The 16,048-nt window shown below is 32.7% G+C and overlaps 1 protein-coding gene across 1 annotated transcript in view; it reads left to right on the forward strand.

The window, feature by feature from the left end:
* The first annotated feature begins 1,690 nt into the window (after positions 1-1,690).
* LOC132920858 (desert hedgehog protein) overlaps positions 1,691-16,048 on the forward strand; it is a 41,596-nt gene continuing 27,238 nt past the window's right edge. The window contains exons 1-2 of the mRNA XM_060983576.1: positions 1,691-2,017; positions 4,360-4,756. Of these exons, the coding sequence (XP_060839559.1) occupies positions 4,415-4,756 (342 nt within the window). The 5' untranslated portion in view covers positions 1,691-2,017; positions 4,360-4,414. The remainder of the gene's footprint in view (positions 2,018-4,359; positions 4,757-16,048) is intronic.

Genomic DNA, 16,048 nt, shown 5'->3' on the forward strand with positions numbered 1-16,048 from the left:
ATTAAAATGACTTATCGATTCAGTTTATATAAACCTGGTACAGATAATATGTTGCTATTAAAAAATATGAAAGTTGCATGTGCATGCTTACAATAAAAAAGCTAAAAGCCAAACATAAGTCGTTAAGAAATGTGTAGTTTAGTTCTCCCTGTATGGACTTCCTGTCTCGCCAGGAAACCTCATTTAAATTTGATGTCATTAGATAGAAATAATTCATGTTAGTAATAAAAACATTAAACTGTATACCTCTTATAAGTTAAACGTTTTTAAAGTTGTTTTAATCGTTCAGATAGTACTGTCATATTACTTATTAAATATTAATTTTATATTAATTATTTATAACGGTTTTAAGTATTATTATTTTAATACATATAAATAAAAATAGGTACAATTAATATATTATGATGATATGTTGATTATACGTTGATAGCCATAATATCTGTTTAATAATTTAATATCAATGACCAATTTAAAATTAATTTTTTTTTTAATAATTCATTTTAGAATTTAGATGACAAACTATATGCTAATATATAGTTTTTTATAACAATTTATTATTAGGTACCTATATATCATGAATTAACAATAATATAATTTTTAAGTATATTTCACAACCCTATTATATATATATATAATCCACTTTATATGTAATATAACTTAATTAATATTAAAAATAATAATAATATTCATGACTTATCAATGATAAATTTCTATCTATATGGTATTTATATGCTTATATTTTTCGTTTTACATAAGTAATGTTGAGCTACCTACATAGCTATATAACATAATTTTCTTGCTGTATATACTTTGCTATGTGATAGTGTGATACGACGTTACATTTACCCTATTAATCCTCCTAACATACTTTGGCAGGTAGGTACCTGCAAATATACCTACAGTAGGTACCATATAGGTAATTCATATCTGTCAATATTGTAAGTAAGGATTATAGCATACTGAGTAGTGAGTATTAACAAGTATAATAGTTTTGCAAAGACGCCATAAGAGGAAACGTCAGAAATCAATTTCAAGCGACAAGAATAAAAAGAAGATAAAAGGGACAAACCCAGTTTTCTACATCTAAGATACACATAGGTTATATATAGGTATATTTTCTAGAATAATGTAACCGACGAAGCAGTGTTATTTTTTTTTTTACTACATGGTTTTATTATACAATGAAATAAATCAAAAAGTTATTGTAAACATTCTGTCTACAGATTTTTCGCGAAATATAAACTTATAATAGGTATTGTTATTTTTATTTAGGTACCTATACGAAAAAAGGCTGTATACGTATGTGTATCACAATATCATGCAGTTGCCACACCTTTACCTTTATATTAAGATGACCAAAAAGGATTTTGACACAACAAAATCGGTGAGTTGATCCGGAAGCGATCGATGTCTCGAGAACAATTCACGGGATCACCATGCAAGGCGATCAACGAACGTTGCACCTTTGTCTATTGAAGTGCACAAAAGGCTCCGCAAGACCGCAAGAGCGCCAGTCGGGTTTGTCGGACTATTCGGCGTACGTCGGCGGTCGGGTACCGGCGGCACACGCGACGCAGTCCTCGTGTACATGGAGGCGGCCACGAAATGGGCGGAGCTCCGTACTCTGGGGTGGGAGAACAGTCGTGGCTCACACCCACAACAACATCACTGAGTCTGGTTCAAATTCGTTGACCTTGTTACCAGGATCGGTTCGGCGCGACTTCGGTGTACCGAATTCGAAGTTTTCCATCATTTTTATTCCGAGATCGGTTTTGAAAAGTACCATTTTGAAAAAAATGTCTTAACATTTTCAGTTTGATATCGTGCATTAAGTTTCGTTAATAGTTTTTATAAATTAAAAAATTACTAACTCGTATTTTTTTCGTTATTTTGAATTGTGTAACGTGCGGTAACGGCTAGTTGCCAAACGCGCATTTATAGTGCGGCATACCACTAGGACTAATTTATTTTTTTCCAACTTGATATTTACAAAATATCAATAATCGGCATTCACAAGGTAAGTCAATTATTAAAATACAAGTATTATACACCAAAATGATAGAATAGATTAAATATCCTACGTAATTAATAAAGAAAACGTCAAGTACAACTAAAAAAAGTATTCAAATTGTAAATTATTATTATTTCTCCAACATAACTATAAATAATTATAACACAAAAGTTAATCGAATAAAGTATAACGAGTTTTTAATATTGAAAAAAATATAATTTAATAAATTAGTCATAAACTAAATTACTTCGAATTAAAAGATATGTGATTCATAAAATATGTTATCATTTTTGTAATTAATTTGATAAAATTAATATACTCAACAGTAGTTTAATACACTATATTATAGTAGTGATTATAATATTATTTTTCATCATCAATTTCCATTAAACAAGATTAATTATTTTTTTCGTATAATTATAAATTAATAATATCATTCGTTAATTTTATGACAGATCACAGTAATTAATAATAATGATACAATAATTATAATCTTATGATTTCTTAATGATCCAAAAGATTCAGTCTTATTTTTAGTACAGCGGAATTCTTATGAATACTTAGATACTTCGTATAATGTCACTGTGTGTCTGTGTCTAGACATAAAAAAAGATTTAAGATCACAAAATTATATATAATATATATATACACCTAACCTAACAGATGCCTACTGCAAACAGTTCTATATAGGTACCTATTTGCAGGTCTGCATATCCGTAAAATAGATTATATAAAAAACCTTTCTTGGCGCCCAGCGGGAACAGTCTTTTTTATTGTGGATACAGTTCTTGGTAAAATCCCGTTACAGATTCTTTTATTTAATCTTTTACATATGATATTATGATATAGCCTAAATCATTTAGGTAGTCTGGGTCGAAATGTTACCATTTATCTTATCTTATAGTTGGAATATTTAAATAGTAAAAACATGATCTATAACTGTTATTATTGGTAGGTTCATTAATATTATTTCATACATATGTTGGTTATGTATACTATTTACCAGGTACATAAAGTAATATTGAATACAACATAAAATACTATAATATACTCGTACAGCAATCAATTATATATATTTATAGATATGTGTATGTGTTTATTTGGCTATATCTAGTATAGGTTATTATACATAATTCAAAGATTAGACACATTTATTTTAAAATAAAATAAAATAATGTTCAATTTTAATTATGGTATTATAAATAATAATGCACTAGAAAATTACCTAAGTACAGTTGTATAGACTAAAATAACTTATAATATGACGGCGATATTGATATATTATTAAACAAAACAAACTTAAATATAAATAATATACCTACATAATTTTTTCTCGAAGAAATAGGAAATTTTTGATCTGTTTGTAATTTTTAAATTGTAATAAATACCATTAATGCAATAAATACCCTATAAATTCTTGTCTATTTCAATAAAAAAATTAGTATTTTGGTAAATTAAAAGTATTATTATACATTTTTCATATTTTATTACATATAATTGCATCAATTTTAAAAACGACCACGAATCTGTTTTATTTTTTATTTTTTCGACTTTTTAATTTAATAAACCTATAGATTTATAGTAAACGTTTACGTGCAATATCTGTAACATCACATAATTTCCTTCAGAAATATAAAAAATATATATTGTAACACTATATATACTGCAATGATAGGCAAGTATAAAATATATCAAACAGGACAACAGATAATTTGATTACCATATATAATTATAAACTATTATTTTATATTATACATTACAAAATTATTTTATACTGCCTTCAAGTATATGGTGCTAGAATATTGTTTAATAACTTCAAATTCAAAATATAAAATGCAGCACGGTCAGTTATTTCTATATTATACACTCGTATTTAGCGTCATTCGCCTTAACCCAAAATAATATAGCAATAATTATAGAAGTATTTCTTGATATTATTTTGTTTCGTATGTGGACTATTTAGACAGAATTTACGGAGATCGGAGTCCAAAAATCTTATCTTATTGATGTTAGTATATTTATCTTAGAAAATCCAGTTCTCGCACAATAATTTAAGTTATAGTAAAAGAAAAAACTACAGACTTAAGATTAATTACATCGATAGGTGTACGGAAGTGATGTGTGGCTTAAAATTTATCTAAATTTTTTTTTTAATTTGATGCTTTACTATTACTTATACAAATTTAATATTATGAAAATATCACTTGTAGGTTATTGTATCCTCTCTGGCTTCTCTTTTAAAAAAAAAAATTTAACTCGAGTATTTGCAATTATAATACAATGTACATGTATATAAAAACCATTGGTTGTTTGTTTTTTTTACGCATGAATCTCTACATGACGTGTAGCAACCGATTGCTGTATGAGTAAAGGCCGCGGTAATGCGGTGTCTGGCAGCCGGATATGAGGAACGGCGGCGACGGCGGTGGCGTTGTTGCGGTGGCGTCCAGATACCGGTGGAGGTGTACGTTGACGTTGATTGTGTGCATGATGGCGGCTGTCGGCGTGGAGGGCTGCGGCCCGTTGCGCGGCCCGTCCAAGTTCCGGAACCCGCGAAAGATGAAGCCGCTGGTGTTTCAGCAACACGAGCCCAACGTCAGCGAGTACTCAATCACCGCCAGCGGACCACCAGAGGGTCGAGTCCAGCGCAACGACTCCAGGTTCATGGAGCTAGTACCCAACTACAACGCGGACATCGAGTTCAAAGACGACGAGGGCACAGGTGCCGATCGACTGATGACGCAGGTAAGGTTTACGCTTTATTGTCATTTCGTTATTACATACTGCATTTTACACGTAATACGACGATTATTGTCATATATTATAATTTACACATATACTTGGTAATTACCGCTACCCTCATCCCCTTAACAACATATTATACTTGGTTCGCGAAGTTTAGTTTCAACGGTGATAAAATATATTCGTACAACGTTTAAAACTGTTATACATAGGTAGGTATATTATTAATCGATTCAATACGATATCGCCGTGATATTAATGATATTATGTACAGGTAAGTATACTCCATAAAATCCATTATATATATTCGACGTGTGCCGCGTGCGTGTTTTGTGTTCAAACACTTCCGGCCGGCGCGGACCTAGTATTATTTCACACTCATAAAATATAACACATATAACATAATATATGACTGTACATAGGTAGGGTATACTGTATGTAGTATTCTTCATATGGTCGTCTCTTCGGTCGCCCGTTAATCGGTAGAATTCGTTTTCGTCCATAGTACACTTCGGACGTTTGTTTTCTTTATTTTTCACGACAATCCTATATAATCCGCGCCGCGACCTTCTATAAATGATGTATAATATTTAGGTGACTATAGGTACGAGCCACCCGCCTGCGCCGAGCGTTAACTATTACCTTGACCCAAATTTGTCAGCTGGGATCGCACCCCCGTGTTCCCGGTGACAACTCGTCGCCTCATCGGGGGTTCTTCGCGTAATAATATTAGCCATTATGGGGTTCATCGATGCACACGTCTCGCTGTTCTCGGTAAGAGATTTACACATGATATATTATATAATGTGTATGTAACGCGCTATTATCATAACGACGGAATGACACATTATCGGCCCCGGACGATAACGCCGTCGAGTGCACGACCATAAAGAGTAACGAAATCCTTCGTTTATTCATATATATATATAATATATAATGTTTATACCATACACGTAAATATTTTACGATAAACTTAGAGAAATTCTATATGCCCAGATATTGAATAATACGCAATATAAGTATATGAAAGGTACACTATCGTATATCCGTATAATATTATTATAATGATAATATTCCCGTATAATGTATATATATTATAAACACTGTGTATATATAATTTTAATACGTGCGGTGTTACGTGAATGTATTTATCTATACGTTATACGTTGTTGGATTTTTTTACTATCGGCAGAAAGTTAAGAACTAAATAGATCTTTTCTACGTGAACTATTATAGACCGCATAATGTTATTAATATACGATTATTCGTTTTCACTAAAACGTTTTCAGCGTCACGTAAAATGAAACATATCGTAACAAACACACACACACATCACGCGCTTCGAGACCTGCACACATTATTATTCACGCGTTGTTATGTCATTCGTATGCACAGATCGACTCCGCGCAGCATCAGCAGCAGCAGCAGCAGCAGTACGCAATAATACTACGCATTTTATATGCACCGAACGCGAGTGTTTTTTTTCTTGCCCGTCGTCATCGTCGACGACTATCGCGACGCCCGTCCGTCTAGCCGTCGTCGTCTACTGCGCGCACCGCGTATTACTGAATACACGACACGACGTTATGCGCGTACATATTATATTATACTGTAAATAATATCAATTCGGACGTTTTTGTAGAAAACGAATGCGTACAATGTGTGCGTGTGCCGGTCGTCGTCGTCGTACACGCTAAAGCGTTGTAATAAATTCAATAATATATATTAATATCACATTTTTTTTTTTTTTTTTTTAATCGACACACGATTTTCGGCAGCTCTCGTCGGACGTGGGCGACCGGGAGAAAGGTATATTATAACGATATCGTCGTAGAGATATATAATTATTGTAATACGCGTGTAATTCGATCTTTGGATGTCGTCGGGGGAGGTGGCGGCGGTGGCGGTCGTATACCGAGGGGGGGGAAGGGCACGCCGGCCGCATTGTTTTCGAAACGATTTAGCAGAAGCACATACGAACGCGGACGAATAAAATTACCATCGGGTGATGATTATAAATTATAATATCGTAATATTATTATATTTTCATTACAATATAATATATAATATGATATTATTACACGAGTGTTGCGTACCGTGTACGGCGCGTTATCAAACGCGTGACGGTACGTTACGAAAGCGAAAGATAAGCGCGCTATTGTTCGTTTAAATTTGGGTGAAAAAAAATATCGCGTAATTCGCAACGGACAGCAGAAAAACCGTCCCCTCGCCGCCGCCCCTCGTCGGGATTTAATTGGATAATATTTTTTTCGTCGCGTACACCGCTCACCATAATAATAATAATAATAATAATATATAGGTACGTACACGATATACATAATATACATATATACGTATGTGGTATTCGTAAAATAATAATATTATAATATTATTATGTTTTACACACACACGGGCGCGCGCGCGCGCGTATACATTATTATATACGTATAATAAAATATTCGGGCTCGTGCCCATGTTTGTGTCTAGTCAACAATGCGAACCGACAAGCCGATAACATTGTTATTACGCGTTGTTTGTTCATTTGTCTGTGCCTGCGTACACGTTCTTCGTTCCGTCTCTGTCCGCCGCACGCTGCACGTCGGCGTCGCATCGCGTTATAATATTATATATCGTATGCCCCGCCGCCGCCACCCGACGCCGGTGTGGGTACGTTTAAATATTATTATTATTATTATTATTACTATATATGAGCATATAGTATAATAATATACCTACGCGACGCGTACACACGTAATAATATTAATATAATATGATATTTTCGTTGGTCGTCGCCCGGCCGCCGGCGCGTTCACGGCTGTCCGGTCTCGTTATTTCGCCATCGCGTATTTGGCGTTTATGCGTCACCAACGCGCCGCGCACCTGTGCCGCCCGGCTAGCGCGGCGGCGGCCGCAGCAGCAGCAGCAGGGGACGCGGTCTAGACACGCGGGGATCCGCGTGTCATCTCTCCTGTCCGGTCGCCGTGCGTGTGTGTTATACGCATGTAACGTACACGCGTATAATATACCCACACACGCACACGCGTTACGCATGCACAAGTGCACACGGGGTTGCACGGTGCAGCAACCGCGGCGGCGATGCAGCGCAGATACGGATCTCCTGGCAATATAATATAATCGCGTCCGTGTATACAATACATAACACAATATCCATCTCGTTTCGTGCGTGCCACGGACGTTTGGTATTTTTTATTTTTATTTTTTCATTATTTTTCCACCCGATAATCAATAATAATAACATGTATACCTATACCATCACTGCAACTACCACTTATATCATTGAGACTGAATAATTTGAAAAAACAAATAAACCGCAATCGTCGTGCTCAAAATTACCGCTGTTCCTGCGGGGTCGTTTGACGCTAAACCGTTTCGCAATGCTTGTGACTCTTGCGGTATGTCTGTACGGCATATATATTTATAAATTATAATACCTATGTATATATTCGCCAACGCCAAGTACATGTACGTACTATGCGTTATTGCGTTTACGCGTATAGCTGCTGCGTAGACGTGAAATGAAATTCAAACTCTATCATAATAAGACGAAATAGAGTGGTGTCGAGTTTCATTGAGAAAAAATGTTTCGTTAATTTTTTTTTTATTATACCTATATACACGTAATAAACACTATATATATACCCATAGTATGCAATAACGACATACCATTCACACTGAATAGTTACATATAGGTGGTATTAGGTACATATTAATTTTCATTGGTATCTATTATCTAATACAATATACATATATTATTTGTGTATGTGCAGCTAAGATATCGAATATTGTCAAAATTTAAAAAGAAGCCGATGTTAACAATATAGGTATTTAAATAAATATAATATTGTATTTAAACATCGATGAGTATATATTATATATAGTCTATATGTATATATAATATTGGTAAGCACTAAACATAGATAACTTTCAGTTTATTATACTAATTATACAGTAATGAATAGTAATGACTATAATGACTAATATGAAATAGCGACAGTGAAAATTGAATTATTTATATTATAATAAGTTGCTTAAAATATTTCATTTTTCATTGATAAGTATTATATATATATATAAATGGGTTATATAATGATGGGTATCATCGAGTTTTTAGAAAGGAAAGGATGTCTATAAAGATTAATGGATTAAATATATTTATAAAGGAAAAATAACATAAAAAAAGAAAAGATTCAATGAAAAATGGATATAAATGTATAGGTATAGATACCTCGTTTGATTTCATATAGGACGCATTGTAATTGAGTCCACGAGAACAGAGTTTTATATCCTATATAGGTATGTATTAATAAAATGTATTATTTAATGAATTCGAATACCACATATAGCTCAATAGCTGACAAGAATCCATAAATAGCATTAAGTGATTGACTTGTTTCTCACGGTTCTTAAATTCAACAATATACCTACAATATTTTTTTCGGTACATGAATGTTTAACACTTTTTTACATTTTATGGCTACAACAACTATAAATTAATATGCAATTCTTTTTTTTTTTTTTAAAAGTCTATGTATAACATAAATCGATGTATGTATTTCTTATAAACCAAAATTTTTATTTTTATTAAAAATATATAATAATATAAATACCCACATTATTTTATGTATTTTAAAAAACATTTTAAAGTGTTTAAATGCCATCATAATATGTATGTGTAGCCTGTAGGGGTTATCGTATACATACAAAACTTATACCGATATACGTTAAAATAATAAATAAATACATAAAGGTTTTAAAATTTAAAAAATTAAATACATCAGGTATATTATTTATAGGTAATATATATATATTATTTTGACCATTAAGTTTCGATTTTTTTTTCTTTTATGTACATATCTAATGAAGTAAAAATACGAGTATATATGGTCGTCGACTGAATAAAAAAACATATATAACACTCATAACGAATACGTTTAAATCTAGGAAAGTACCAAATATGCATATTAATTAATATAGGTATAGGCCGATAATATAATATTATGAAATATTTATTATATGTAAGTATTACGTAATTCTGTAATAAATAGGTATAGCTGAATATCCTTATAAAATTATGTATAGTCTTATATGATATAGGCATATAGCGTATCGTAAATAATATACCGTATATGACTGTATAGGCATTTATGTGTTGATGTTCAACATTTTAAATTCGTTTTATATGATTCATTATATATATATATATATATATGTGACCGAAATCTCTTCGGTCATTAATTTTAAGGTATAAGATTTTTAACCTGTGGACTCTTAATGGCATACAATGTACTTTTTGTTTTCAATAAAAAAAAAATTGTAAATTTATACATATTTATACTTCTTTAAGATTTATTTTATATTTTTCCGTTTTCTTGGAACACCCTATATGCATATCTATGTACATAGAAATCTAGCCCACCGTGTTTTCCGGATTTTTGTTTATAGCATAATCTGCATAATGCCAAGTAACGGGAAATCAAAGATACCTATATAGTATATAGATACCCACTATTAAATATTATGTAAACGCAAAATTCTACCACGTCGCGCGTCGTTTAACGATAAATACATAGCTTTTACAATTTAATTAACGACACCGGTTGCTAAATATTATTATCATATGGGCAAGTAAAGATCGAAACTTTTGACACGCTTGTGCCTCGTGATGTCATCGGCCATCGCCACGCCGCCGTGCGCTTCACAGTCGGTTCGCAAACGCAGTCGCAGCACGCCTGCACGCGTACCCATACGCCTCGGTAGTCTGGACCTCTCGTCCTCTCGACTGTCGCGGATGCTTTCACCGGCCATATTGGACGGCGTCGGCGGCAACGGTCGTGGTTCGGATGGGCATATTATATAGTACGTGAACACGCGGGCGTGGGCGTGGGAACGACTGCACGATAAATCGTGGACGCGCACGCACGCACGAGGATCGATGATCGTCGTCGTCGTCGTCTTAGTCGTCGTAGTCGTCGTCGTCGTCGTCGGCGAAGTCGTAAAAATAAAAAAAAATAATATAATAAATAAATAAAAAACCACACCAGAGAACCGGTTGCCTCTTCTTTTTTCCCCCTTCCGAGATCGGTCGCTCTTTCTATTGCAACAGCTCCTCGTGTGTGTATATATATATATACACACAGAAAGCGGGCCGTGTACGCGGTGCGTTTATTAGCGCGCCGCCGCCTTGAGACTCGTGTACCTTTTATTACATAGACCGATCGTACAGCGCGAGTTTCCCTTCAGGGGGCATCGAACAGGGGCGGGGATGAGGTAAATCGATACCGCCATCTTGATGGTCACGAGTCAAACACCTCGTGCAGTCAAAATATTCAATCTACATATGTATGGTCCACCACAGCTTTAAATACATACATAATATATACACATATTATATATATATATATATATTATAATACACACATATTATAGAGTTATCTATATATACGGTCAATAATAATATAATATGTTGGGAACACACATTTTTAATACACTCATCGCCATAATACTCGAAATCACAATACTTTATTAAGTGCCCCTCGTATTATCGTATACCCGCGTGAATTATTTAAGTATATAATGTATAATAATATATATATGTGTAAGCACAGACTCATATTATGTATATATACGTAAGTAGGTGTCCCTTGTGCAACTTATTTATATATCAATAATACAATATGTGTGTAACTTAAGTACTTATATTTTTCTCTGATCCGGGAAGCATAAATAGTCAGCCTTTAGGAATTTTTATTTTTAATCTGGTACATCAATTGAAATGTGTATAAACTTATTCAAAATTTAACCATTTTGTATATGTACATTGTACAAATGTACATAGTATTTATAATCGATGTTAATATTAAAGAAATGCGTGAAACGATATTATAATTAATGTATTACAATATTTATAAAAATATAATATATATATATGTATATAAATGATATATAAGTCGTTATATATACGGTCATTATGTGGGTATATTATATGTATAATTAGTAGGTACCATAATATTACACATATTAATAAATAAAAGATGCATTTTGCTAGTAAATTAAAATTTATTTATGAATTTATGATGATAATTCACATAATAATATTGATTTATATTTTGATATTTTCAATTGAATTTAATTTCAATTTTTTATAACTTATTTCACATAGGTAATTATATAATAATGAAAAATGACGAGGTTGGTTTTTGTTATGAGAGTATTAAGTTGTATTGAGCGTGCTAAACTACCACTTCAGACGTTAAGTCAATAGTAAATATCTATAACAAAAAGGCGTATGGAATATTTTGAATCTTGGGTGAAGTGGGTGTTGAAAAGGTAAAATAATAAGCAATAATTCAAATAAAATTCTGTACATTTACCTATGTACATTTATGTACCGTTATGTATTGAACACAATTGAAGTATAGGTACCTACGTCCATAAATCGTAAAGACGTAGCACCCTGTCTTTTTGTATTGTCAGTTGGATATCATTGATAAAGAAAAACATATAGCTACTGAAAAGCTACTTTGTTACATTCATTGTCATACCTCTAATAGTAACTGCAGGAAATAGGTAAATAAACATTATATACACATATTGAAATCTAATTTTGTTTTCATTCAAAATGAAGGTCTTTTTTCATACTAAAACATTATTGAAATTGAAGTCCATTGTTAACAAAATATTTTAAAATATTGTATACATACCATTTATATTATTCTAAAGGACCAAACGTAGAATGAAATTTTCGTGGGGCAACTCAGGTGCAACGTCTCCCCCGCGGGTGCATCAATCGTGAAATCGAAATTCGATCCGTCACCCCGAGGGGGCTTAAGGAGAGGAGGAGCAAGTCAAAACGCTAACTGTATACCCATTCGATTTATGTAATAGAAAATATAATATTATTGGAAAAAAAGGCGAAATAATAATATTTTTAAAACTTAGCGAACCGTATCAATTGGAATATGCCTTTGGTGCGCGCTTCTTTCGTTCCGGTACAACAGTGTGTGTCCGACCGGCCAGTGCAGGACAATGAAACGTTACATTGCCGTCCCACCCGCTGACCGACGCGATTCTTGCCAAAATGTTGTGACAATGCATTTTTAAGGTCAGCTCCGATTTCTTACGGAACATTAATAAAATTATATATGTCTTCTGCGACCTTCGAGCACATTATAAAAACGATACTACGACGGTTCTTAACTACCAAAATACGACTTCTCGTGTTCTTTATCCCCCTTTACACTCATACCTAACAAGAAGACGGGGTTGGAACACTTGGAACTGATATATTGGGCGTGTGATAGAAAGAGTCCAAACATTGAGAAATTATGAACGGTCTGGTTATACAATAGAACGTAAATAATATTTATTCTTCCATAGCGAAATTACTTCTGTATTATAAAGGTTTTATTAGGGATGTTTTTGTAGTTGACTTAAAAAGATTTAAAAATTAAACTCTGATAAATTTTAATTTAGTCACTTATACAAATTTAAATATACCTAATATAAATGACATATCACATATGTATGTTTAAAAATGTTTAATGTTAATATAATTATTATAAATTAATAGTAAAACATGCATTTCTATTTCATTAAAAATTAATTATTGAAAATAAAAGAATAAAATATTATTCTATTTCAAAACCCAAAACAGCGAATTGATAAAATGTATCTATTATGTAAAAAATTATTTTGAAAGAAAAATATCCCAATAGTCTTTATAAGTTGAGATTACTTTTTTACTTATATAATATGATTAATATTAACCAGCGATTGGAAATACCACGTAGATTGCAGGTTGGTATTATAAGTATTAACTATTCATTTGTAAGATAATCAGATACAATTCTCTAAATACTGTATACTACATAATCATCATATATTATGATGACAACATGTATATAAGCATAATATTATAATATAGGCCTTTATATTTTAAAATATTGACATAAAACTTTTTTAAAACAAACGCTACTTTATACAATACTCCCGTCTATAACAGCTTACATATATTATTACGTCTTATTAATTACTACCTATATGACTATAATATGGCTTTATATATACATATACATTATACATATATACATTATTTATTATTTGATTAATGATTAGGTATAAACCGATTAATGTTTCATTGGCATAAATTTAGTAATTTTCAGTAAACGTGTGCTTACAGTGCACTTTTGATAGACGAATCATTTGCTTTTCTCTTAATTTTGTTTATAAATATAAATTAATCAATCTGTAAATAAACACTCAAAAAATCTTTTTTTACGTCTTACTCTGCAGCACGTGTAGAAAAGATATAAACAATATTACAATAATAATTGATATGTAAATCAATTTTTGTTTTTATCAATAATTTACTTAAATAAATTGAATGTGATAATCGTTATGAATGATTTATGGTTAAGTATAAAATGTCTGTAGCTACCGCGTGGGCTCAATAATACGGGTCAACCATATCTATAACATTCGAGCCATTTGAGGGGCGCCCGTGCCAAATATTTCGAACGAGATTAATGACATTGAGTGTACGATGTAGTTGAATAATAATAATAATGATAATGAAAAAATGTTTAAATCGTAAAGAAAAAACCGAAACAAAACGTTCTTAAGTATAACTATTGTTCTCCTAATGGACGGGTTATTATGGTAATGAGAAAGAGATCGTGGTCGCCGTCGTTGTGTTTTTTCTTTTTCTCTTTTCAACCTATTCTACGGTTGTGCTTGTTGTTCTCCCCTATCGACAGCATATTGGACGCACATTAGGGAGATGGCCATCTGAACAGTAAATAAATCAAAGCCGCGGTGAATGGGGCAGAGGCGGCGGCTGCAGCGGCAACGGCAACGGCAGCAGCATCGCGGCGGTGACTACGGTTGTGGACAAACATGCGCGAGTGGGCATTGCGGGGTAGTAGCCGCGGCGGGGGGTGGAGGAGAGGGCGGTAAAAAACCCACACAGGTCGACCATGTAACAACTTGTAAAAAACACACCAGCAGTTCATTTTGTCAGACTCGGAATTCTAATTGTCGTCGGACACACAGACAGCATAAGTTAAAACGCGCTATTAAATACGCATTCCGCCGGCTCTCTCGGGGGAGAGACCAGTTTACCGGTTACCATACACTGACAACATGACATTTAAACAGCCATAAAACACTTTTTATTAATTCCCCAACAGATCCGTCACAAGAGATCGTTGTTGTATGTTGTTGTTTTTTGGTTTTTTTCAATTCCTCCTCCTGCTCCTCGTCACCCTTACCCGTTCACCTAAACTTCATCATCCTTCCACCTTCTTCACCGCGCTCGCAGGCGCTCGCGCGCGTTCCATCGTGTGTAATGTCAACTGGATTCTCTATATTAGCTGCACACGCTCGTGTCAACACTATCAATTATATTATATTTATAAACATGCGTACGCTAGACGCCGCCGCCGTCGCCACCGCCGCCGGGAGTTTATTATATGTATACAACTGCAGTGATTCTTTTATAGTCTTCCGAGACCGCGAAGGTAATTAAAAATACACAGTCGTACGGCCGACCTGAGGATTTTAATTACATGTTACTCCGCGTTACCTTTTTTGTATATCATCATCTAATAATTAAGTAAATCAAAACAGGTCTTTAAATACCAATATTTTTTTTATATTAGTGTAATTTTGGAAACACGTATATCATTTTTATTTTTACTCGTCATATTTATATATAAAATATATGCTTTACAGAATAGGGATCCCAGTATCGTAAAATACATGTTAAAGAAAGTAATCTATGTTTAAACTATAAAATATATGTATTATATTATTATATCAATAAACATTTGATAAAAAAAAAATTAGGTCAGCATTTTAAAATAATTAATAATTATTTGTTTGTACTTATGATGTACTAAACAATTTTTTTTATCAAAGAAATATTTCTAATTTATATGGCTTCAACTGCTTCAAAGAATAATAATCAATAAATATACGATAAATTAAATCAACACATACAACAACAAAAAAAGAACAATAATATCAAATATTTGAGGAGGAAGAGTGAAAGACCATCCAGTGATAGAACTTAATACAAATTACAAAGCAATAATAAGTGACATTTTAGGACATAGCATGATTGTAATCTTTAATAACTAAATTATTATTTTATCAATTAAAAGTAAATTATATTGCAATATATTAAATTGGGTATTTATATATTGACAAATGTTAATCGTGCATTTTACAAATATTTTTATGGAAGGGTTACGCATATATTTTTAAGTAGTAAAA

Source organism: Rhopalosiphum padi, chromosome 2 (assembly GCF_020882245.1).
Source record: "Rhopalosiphum padi isolate XX-2018 chromosome 2, ASM2088224v1, whole genome shotgun sequence".
NCBI classification, from domain to species: Eukaryota; Metazoa; Arthropoda; class Insecta; order Hemiptera; family Aphididae; genus Rhopalosiphum; species Rhopalosiphum padi.